The following is a 10,049-nucleotide window of genomic DNA, read 5'->3' as shown; positions in this document are numbered from 1 at the left end:
GGTAGAGGGTAGATTTAGGCTAGATATCAGGAGGCGCTACTTCACGGTCAGGGAGGCTAGGGTCTGGAACCAACTTCCAAGAGAAGTGGTGCTGGCCCCTACCCTGGGGGTCTTTAAGAGGAGGTTGGATGAACACCTTGCTGGGGTCGTTTGACCCCAGTAATCTTTCCTGCCATGGCAGGGGGTCGGACTAGATGATCTACTCAGGTCCCTTCTGACCCTAGAAACCATGAAACTATGAAGAATGACTCAGAGGTTTAAAACAAATATAGCAACATTGCAATGTCTTGAACTTTTATGCCAGTGATAAGACTGACCTTTTTACAATGTATTATTCATTCTCTTACCTCCAGGTCTCTGAGAAGCCATGTCTTACTGAAGCCAGTTCCTTTGCTGCATTTTTTAACCAGCAGTTTAAGTAAACCAGACTGGAGAAAGGCAGCTTGGATCTCTTTAAAGCCATGAGCCTGCCAAAGACACAAAAACAGAAATGACTGAAAGTGGTCTGATAGGTCTGCACATAAGGATCAAAGTGAAATTCCTACCGAAAACGATTCTAAGGAGTTTTTTTTCTTTACAATTCCTCCTGTTGAATACCTCAGAAATTTGCAACAGGATATACACTAATACTTCTAAATGAGTTTGCTCTCCAGTAGAAATGTACCCTACACAGTGAGCTCAAATGCATAAAATACTTCCCTGCAATTCCTCCTCCAAGACCTTTAGGATTTACATGCTCCCACCACCTTTCCCCGACTCAAAAAAAAAAAATCTATCCCAATGTGCAACTACCTCACAATCATCCTTAGCACAGAGGAAAATAAAAAATTGCCCATTAATAATGCCTACCCTTGATCAACACTATCAGCCTCACTGGAACCAGCCCTGACATGTGGCTCTAGATATTATTAGTTATATTATGATAATGCCTAGGAATTCCAAATCAGAAATCAAGTCTCTTGTACAAGGTGCTCTACAAGAGACAAACAGTCCCTTAACCCAGAGAGCCCCTATTATAGGCCAGATGCAACAGTTACCTTAAGTGTTCTGTACAATCCCTTAAGAGCAAGAGACAAGACCCAGGTTGCTTCTACTGCCTCTGCATAACTGCTGTCCATGCTGGTCTGCATAAGGTGACTAGTTATAAAGACAAAGTGCTGGAGATACTGTCTCAGCTGGGTTTGGGACTCGCTGCTTTCTTGTCCACATTTCTGGACCAACTGGTAGTCTTTTACTAGAAGAAAAGTAGACAGATATGTTGAAACTCATCCCTAGACTCATTTTAAAATAGCAATACTTCCCCTCTTAGCACTAAGCATCAGGCTAAAAGAGGTTATATACTTTTAGAATACACAACTATGTATATGGGTTAATCTGAGACTACCAGCTTCTTTGCAGGTTGAATTCCAAGCTGAGGGCATAAGCTTTTCTAATAGCTAGACATTTTCTTGGTTTTACCAGCAGTATTAAGAAATACTTTCTGATTCCTTTCAGAGCAGAGTGAACCAAAAAGGAAATTTCAGAAGTGAGGTATGGAAAGAACGGTAGTTTGCACTTTTTCCTAAAAATATCTACAACTACAGTTAAAAACTGCGTAAGCTTGTTTAGCACTTAACAATGACTTAATGGGCATGGAAGCTACTTCTAGAATACTTAAAAGGCAATACAGAGACATGAGGGGAGAAAATTAATGATCCATAGTTGACTCAAAGAAATAAGTGATGCAGCTCTCTTTCCACTGTTCCTTTTAATCCTCAATACAATTTTGACACGTCAGTCAGTAAAAGGAGAGGCCGTGATCGAAACAAAGCATTTTAAACTTGTTGATCCTTTCCTTCCACCTTCCTCAAAATGCTACAGTGTTATGATCACATGACCACCCTTTGTTTTATTAGTCTCAAAATCCCGATGAATTTCTGCAGTCAATACAAATCAGATGCCATGACTCTAAAGATCAGCCTTGAAGGATCTATTCACTGCATATTTTATATTTAGTTTGGCCTTGGCAATATATTTTTTACAAGGTGAAATAAGAAGAAACTAAAAAAACAAAAACAAAAAAAAACAAAAAAACAAAACAAAACAAAACAAAACTTACTACTTCGTTATAGTAAAAGTGATATTAAGAATAGTTGATGCAAAACATTATCAAATAACTAACTCCACTTTGAGGACCTGCTCCAAATGCATCATTCTGAGAGGTGTCACAGACTTTGGCCATGTTCAGATGTGCGTGGACGTTTGGTGTCCTGGGCACAACTACCAGCGGTGCACCTTGCGCCTGGGGAACACCCGTGTCACACGCACTCTGGCGCACAGCAAATGACCCCAGATGGGGTAGGGGAGGCTGGGGCCAGCACTGGGCTGGCTCCAGCAGCCTGACCTGGGGTCCTCCTGGGGCTGCAGCAGCGGCAATCCTGCCGCGTGGAGCTTGGCTGGCAATGGAGCATGGCTCCAGCTGGCCGGGCTCTGGGTTCGAGTGGCGCACGCTGCTGCTGCATGCGCTACTCCACTTTTTTTCCCCATAGGTTTTTTTGACCCCTAGATATCCTTGCAGCACAGCGAACAACGGAATGTGCAGCGTGTGGTGCAACAGACATGTCTGCGGTGCCAAATACCGCATGGCCACGCTCATTTGGACATGGCCCACATATCTTCCCTGAAGTACAGATTGGTGCATCAGATGCACAACAGCTCTTTTTTGAAAATCATGAGACACATGGTACAAAACTTATTGCCTACCCTTATTTCATATCTTTTGGGGTAGGAGATTTAAGAGATTTTGTGAAATATTTGATGTTAAAAAAGTTCTGAAAAAAAGTACTTTACAGGGTGACAAGCTGCTCACAACCAACACAACCCCCTATAAAGACAACTAACGTAACAGGGCTTTTTCTGTTTTCAGTTTCCATCTGCCAATGAATGGCCATGGCATGTTGTCAAAACAGGCAAGATGTTGGGAAGTTTGAGGATTCATTTTGGGACAGCAGAATAGACTACAACGCATGTGTTTAAGTTCTGAATGCTCCCGTGGATGATAACACTAAGTATGTACACTACAGTATGAGCTGCAATCAATTTAAAACCCAACGAGCAGATACCAATAAAAGATGAAGTGACAACAGTGAACCAGAGGTCTCTGCATTAACGAAGTAACGTGAAATGTCATATTCTGTACACATTCCTAAAAACACGTCAAATGTAAGTGTCTGAAAAAAACAAAACAAAACAAAACCAACCACCAAGGATGTCCCTGATCGCCACTGCAAAAGCCTCTAAAATTGTACCTGATTTCTGCCCATAAATCAGATAATTTTTTTGCAATGAATTCAGTCCATAAAAGATTATATAAACTCATCTAGTCAAGCATCAGGTTTTGGATCTCCATTAAGACAGTATAAAGAAAAATCATGTCATTCTTAGATTAAAAAAAAAAAAAAAAATTATATGGAACCTGTTTTCCTCTTTCGGGTTTTGATGTCTACAACAACTGCCCTGTTTTTTTCCGTGAAGTGTTTCAGGATTATTACATTATGAGGCTCGTTGGCATTATCCATGTACACAGAACGAGTTCCCATACACAGCACCTGCAGTAGCAGAAAAAGGGTTTCATTTACTATTCAGACTATTCCTGTAAAATACTCCCCCACCAGTTATCTTGCATACTTTGTTGCATTTTGGTTACAATTGATATCACACTTATCTATACCATCAGGAATTTGCTGGTACCTAGAGATACACAGTGGATTTATGTAATAAAATACCTCTGGGGCGTATTAACAATCTAACGGTATTTAGGTAACAGTTACCATGATGAAGAACACAAAGGCTTGTTTCAGGCTGTTACAAAAGCCCTTTCTGGATGCTGAAATGTCATGCTACTCTAGATTTCAGGTTGCTGGTTACACGTTGTCCACAAAGAAACATAACATGGCAATGCCAGAGTTCTTATTTTGTTTTGCACTGAAGACAAGAGGAAGGATGAAGTCTCAGACTTACTTGATTTTGGAGGCTTTGTCAATTTGATGTATCAAAGTAAATTTCTGGTGTTCAGTTGTACAACCTTATCTTTCGAATAGCTCAAATTATCATTTATTCATCAGACTCTCAATAACGCACTCACCTCTGGAAACCCAACAAGTACCAATAAGGTAAAGATATTGGTGTGTTTTAGCTGAAAGGGCAGCTGCTTAATGCAATGATCTGTGAAAGCAGCGATTACACTATGCCACTGTGCAGAGGAGTTCAGTGCCCGAAGAATATCTGCCATGGAGCTTGCCCAGTCCAGACCTACACGACTAAAAAACAAAGTTGAACTGCGTTAGATGGTTTGACTACAGACTGTTTGGCAAGCATTCTCCTTTACAACGTAAAATAATTATTATATTATTTCCACTTGTTTAAAGCTATCACACTCCTGTGGCATGTGATGTTTTTCCATTTAACCACTTAAGGCTCTGACTTCAACAGACATATGAATGCTGTTCATTCCATCCCACATTAAAACATTAAGATCACGAAGTTCTGCTGTCTTAAAAGGGGTCTATGGCCCAAAATCATCAATAAAACATTAAGATACTTTACCATGAATTTTTCATTTAATTTTAAAACCGAGTTTTCTTCCCTTTCTTCACTTCTTACGCTTGAGTAAGACAAGCTTGAAAGATGGGTCTTATTAAATTATTAGCAAATTAAAGTCATATTTTGTTATAGCATGATCCAAAGCAACTTCACAGGATACCAGGGATTGTGCACCTTTTTGATTTACAAATCTGTATTTTGTCTTTATAAGTCTGCAAGCTTTTCTGCTTGGTTTAGTGACTTGTACAAAGCTTCACCCCCTTCTTAAAAACATAACGAGGAATAAAGCTTAATGGAATATTTAACAAGTGTGGTATTAACTCTTTTTTTTCAACTATTCTACTTCAAGGTGTTGGAAATGAGACGGGTATCCCAGTTTCTTTCCTATCTCTTTCCTACACACAAGCTCTGTACGTTCCTGGGCTCTTTGACAAGCAGTCCCCTCCGTTCTACTCCCAGACTTCCCATTCCTAAGCCAGTTCTTTCTTGACACCCTTATGTGAGCCACCTCTTCCTGAACTACAGGACATGTTGGAATTTAAAGGAAGGTAAATCTTTTAAAGAGCCCAAACCTTTGCCTTTCACAACAGTAACCTGGAGTATATTAGGCCAGCAAAATTAGCCATCAACCCTAATACATACTAAATTCTATGAGACTTATGGGAGTCCGGAATTTCAGGATCAGGCTGCAGAATTAGCTAGCTTCCTTGTATTAAACTCATCTCCTTATCATGCAGATTGCTTTAAATCAATAGAGATAGTATTTGGATAGAACTAGAAAGTACCTGTCCAAGCACACCGCTCCCAGACTGAAGAGAAGATGAGTTGTCTTCCATCCTTCCAGCACTGTAGACCCATCTCCTGCAGCAAACAGGCTGTGTTTGGCTGAAAGGACCTTTGTCACTGCAGCATCGACCTCTGCAGGCATAAGTCTCACAATTAACTGGCCCAGAAGCCCCAGAGTTAAATGATAGGTTTCATTTAAGTGGCCAGCATTGGAGATTACAACCTGAAACATCAGTGGGAGGATCTGGTCCAAGTTAACCAAGGACATTGTAGAGCCCTTAAAAAAAAAATTCCCATTGAAGTAGGAGACACAGAAACATATATAGTGAAAGGTTATACACAACCTATTCTCACCCCCATTTTCAATCAGTTACAACTTTCCTAAACTTTCAAGTTTGGGGCTGAAATTTTCTTGCCTTAACATGTATTTAAATAAATAATATTTTCATGGCAAGGTTGGGGAGTGGAAAACTATATTTAAGCACAGGAAAAGTTAAGAAAATAATTTGGATCTTTTCAGCGAGTACAAGGTGGCATGGGAATAACAAGAAAAGTCACTTCTTGGGCAGTGCTAAGGAGAAAACAGCATTTGATATGAGATATTCGCAGCCTTTAGAAGTCACAATAAGCACAGGTAAGGAAAAAAAAAGTTTAGTGCTTCAGTTTAGGTGTGGGTGGGGAGGGGGTGAGAAGAGGAGAAGACTACAGTAAATGAACTACATCGAGAAAAAAAAACTTACTTATAAGTGCAAATCAACTCAGGGAAGTAAAGCTGCAAGAATATACACCTGTAGACTTTGAAAGATGTCAAGTGGCAGTGGTTCTGTAGCCTTGTAAAGCTGCTGTCTGTTACTTCAATACTTATAGTCAAAATACTACATTTCTCATAGCATAGGATGAGGGGAAAAAGATGGGAAATTTCCTTTGCGATAAAATCTGGTGTATAAACCAGGACAGTGTCAAACACCAAGTTTACTTAGGCGCTATAACAAATGCAAACCAAGTTTTACTTGAGAAGGATGTCTCAGAGTTAAGAAAACATGTCACCATACTTCCTTAAATTAATATTCTGACACAAAAGCCACACAAACAGGAACTGAAGTAGACCTTCCATGCCTATATTCCCAGACTTTCACTCCCCCATGCGATTCATTTTATCTATGACTTCTCATGCTCTTATCTGCTTTGTGACAAATTTTGCTAGTTTGTTGGAAATTTTTGTACGTCTCTCTTACAGATTTGAAGGGGGGTAGCATAGCTGCCAGCAGTCCTAGAATCCTCTTCTGAGAACATTCAGCAAAGACCTGTTCGTGGCTAGGTGTTAAAGCCTTCTCTCCCAGCTTTTGGGATGGATCTTCTGAATTATCATCTGTTTTTCAAAAACAAAACAAAACATGAATATTAAAGGACAAAAGCGTAGAACATAAACAGTGCTCTTAAAGTTATGCAAAAATAAAGTTTACTGTGCAAGCGTGCTCTGTTTCACATTACAATGATTACAATATTATCAAAATTCAAGCAATGCTTTGTAGATTACACATTTTAAAAGATGTCTCTATAAAAAGCCTTTAACTGTAAGGTAACCATTTAAAGACAAAGTCATACCACTTCTAATTTCAAAGAGAAATACATTGGAAGGAGCTGACTAAGTACCAGAAAATCTCAGAAGGAACACGCAAAAGAAACATGGAGGAAAAAATTTAGATGGGGTGTCAGACTCTCCCAGCCTGTTGAGTCGATGGAGCCAGTCTGCAGACCGGCATCAAGCCCACAGATCCCCTTCCCCTTTCCCAGCACACTGGATTCAGTGGCTGCTCCAGCTGGTTTGGGACCCAGGCTGAGTGCAGTGCGGACATGAATGGCTGGAATGGGCACCACGTGCAGCACAGTCCAGTTGGGAGTGGCAGCTGTGCTGCATGCGGTAGCCTCCCTGGCCGGAGTGTGCTGCATGCAGCACACTTTCAGGCAATCTGGGACCCAAGCTGCATGTGCAGTGCAGTCCCCGTCCTGGCTGGAGCACATGACGTGTTTGGCACACATACCAGAGTGGGTGCTGCATACAGCACAGTCTGGATGGGACGCCTGCTTTGGCTGGACTGTGCCACACGCGGCGCCCACCCCAACCACTCCGGGATCTGGTCACAAGCCACACAGGTCCCAGACCAAACGGAGCTGTTGCCAGATCAGGTATACCGAGGGAGGGGAAAGGGAATGGGTTGGACCATGGGCTAGAATCAGTCCGTGGACCAGCCCTGCACCAGACACATGCCATGCTCCACGTAGGTCTGATTAGCCCCAGGAGCTGCACTGGGGGACAGATGATGGGGCTCTACGAGCTGGATCCAGCCCACGGGCCATATGTCTGACACTTCTGATTTAGATGATCTCTGCAAATTAATAGCAGGAAGGTGCCAATTATACTTAAATACTTGCTTCAGTCATAAGGAGAAAAAAAAAAGCATTTGAAAAGCGAGCAGAAATTTGCCCTGCAAACAAGAGCATTAACTTTGCATTAGAAATTACACTGAAATTCTCCCAAAACAGAAGGACTTACTACAATTAAGGGAGTCTTTCAAATCTTGAGGCAGTTATTCCAAAGCAGCAAAATTAGCAGGTCTTTATGCAAAAGACTCTCCACTTGAATTGACTCTATTTACAAATATGCAAAAGAATGGTTGTACAAATGCAACTGTAATATCTGTGTGTGGGAGCTATTTCTATGTTGGGGGAAATGGGAAATAATCTTTTACCTGGAAGTACTGAAGATATGTTATCTGCGGACAAGCTTGAATCCGGTCTCAAAACAGCTTTCTTTGCTAAGGCAGCATTAAGATTTCCTTCACCACCTTGCTTATCTATAGGAGGTTCCATTTCATTACAATGATCACCTTTCCCCTAGAAACGAAACAAATACATTAAGAGATTAGACTACAATGTAACGCATCAAATTCTTCCAGTGATAAATTATTATAAGAGCCATAATTTCCATACAGCGGAAATTTCTCATCTTCCGTTTTGCACATAATGTTATACCCAAACATCAAGTGTCCTTGCATGTAAAACTATTTATTCAGCTCACAAAAATCAACTTACCCCTGACATGTAAGGTTGGGAAAGACACTGTTCCCTGCAGCCCAGAGAAACAACAATGGAGCCCATAAAGAGGAATTATTTTATTTTCTCCCACACAAGTTTGGGGGGGGGGGGCAAGATTCACCTTCAGGTTTTGCTTTTAATAAGCAGATCCAGTTAAAGTAAAATCTTTAACCATCACTTGAACATTTGACCCTCTGATGACATCATGTGTTATTGCACCCTATATTCCTGGAGTAGAAATGACATATTTATGGGCAATTGAGAGATTTTAGACTTACACTGTGATATGTAAGAGAGCTTCTGCTTGGCCTCTTATCAGTTCCCTTGACTGGTTTCTCATCACCACGTTCCTCCTTAGCACCATTCATGGAAGTGGTCTCATTTTTGGGGAAAGATTCACCTTCTGGCAACATGCAGAGGAGAGCTAAATTTTTCAAACCTGAGGGAGAGGCAAAAAAGATTACAAGAGCTATTTAGAGACTTGATGCCAAGACACAGGGCCAAAATAGAACAGAAGGGTACAAAACAATGAACTAACAAAAACCATTTCTCAAACTTCTTTCTCAAGTCTCAACACTGAACTAAACTGGGCCTGAAAATGTGTCCTATTGTTTTCAGGTAATTACGTAGTTTAAATTAGATAATGTAACACAGAACAAAGGGTAACATATTCTGTACTGAAAAGATACAGAAATCAAGGTAAAAATCACAATTAAATGAAAAACAAGCACCGTGACACCATGAGAGGTGAAAGACTTAAATGTAACTTACTTTTAATCTTATAGATTGCTTAAATATGTATACAGCAAACTTCTGCATTAGTCAATTAATACAGAATGGTGGAAACTGGTATAGATTTGTGACATTTATTTTCTGGTAACAATCTTCAGCAATATGGTGGCCGGCAACTAGAAACCCCAATGTTAGTTTTAAATATAATCCTTAACTTTCATATATACTATATACAGTGATCGGCTCTGTCACCATATGTTGCACAGATCAGAAACTTATTTTTATGAAGTTTTATTCAAATCAATGGAACTTCTCCTGCAGCAACGTATTTCACATCAAGAACAGGTTTAAAAGAATCTCACTGATAGTGAATGGAGGGCAAAATACGCTTCACTTTTTTTCTCTTCTTTCACTGTTCCGAGGCACAAAATAAGCAAATCTATATCAGCAGCCATAATCTCTTCTCTTGATAGAATATGACAGGGATAGTTAACAACTGAGATGACTGTGCATTGTCTCCAGTGTTTCCACACACAGATTGTCTGAAAAAACCTACTTCTCTGTTTCATGCTCCATGGGCAATAAGGACGTGGTCCACGGAGATACCAGACATTTATACAATAACCGTAAGTCTTAGCCAAATGCCCTCAGATACTAAATAGTGGGTGCATCTACACATGCAATTAGCATGTAGCAAAAACTCCAGCACAGATCGCACCAGAGTTCATTTCTCCCAGGTGCAACGTTTACGCGTGCATCCAGGACTGCAGCACACTGAGTGAGCAGGGGGCCCAGGGCTGCTCCACCTCGGTTCGGCGTGCAGTGGAGGGGCTGGCTAGGGCATGAGGGTGTTA

The 10,049-nt window shown here is 40.7% G+C and overlaps 1 protein-coding gene across 1 annotated transcript in view; it reads right to left on the bottom strand.

The window, feature by feature from the left end:
• The window catches only part of ZZEF1 (zinc finger ZZ-type and EF-hand domain containing 1), a 120,678-nt gene that overhangs the window by 29,049 nt on the left and 81,580 nt on the right, over nucleotides 1-10,049 (bottom strand). Inside the window, exons 38-45 of the mRNA XM_019511321.1 lie at nucleotides 8,742-8,902; nucleotides 8,118-8,262; nucleotides 6,603-6,736; nucleotides 5,367-5,644; nucleotides 4,124-4,298; nucleotides 3,455-3,587; nucleotides 1,038-1,234; nucleotides 348-467 (exon numbers count right to left, since the gene is read on the bottom strand). Of these exons, the coding sequence (XP_019366866.1) occupies nucleotides 348-467; nucleotides 1,038-1,234; nucleotides 3,455-3,587; nucleotides 4,124-4,298; nucleotides 5,367-5,644; nucleotides 6,603-6,736; nucleotides 8,118-8,262; nucleotides 8,742-8,902 (1,343 nt within the window). The remainder of the gene's footprint in view (nucleotides 1-347; nucleotides 468-1,037; nucleotides 1,235-3,454; nucleotides 3,588-4,123; nucleotides 4,299-5,366; nucleotides 5,645-6,602; nucleotides 6,737-8,117; nucleotides 8,263-8,741; nucleotides 8,903-10,049) is intronic.

The sequence above is a fragment of the Gavialis gangeticus genome, unplaced genomic scaffold, assembly GCF_001723915.1.
Source record: "Gavialis gangeticus isolate Ggan-Ray unplaced genomic scaffold, GavGan_comp1, whole genome shotgun sequence".
Lineage (NCBI taxonomy): Eukaryota > Metazoa > Chordata > Crocodylia > Gavialidae > Gavialis > Gavialis gangeticus.
The sequence above is the reverse complement of the archived record's forward strand: the minus strand, read 5'-3'. Positions and strand labels throughout refer to the sequence as shown.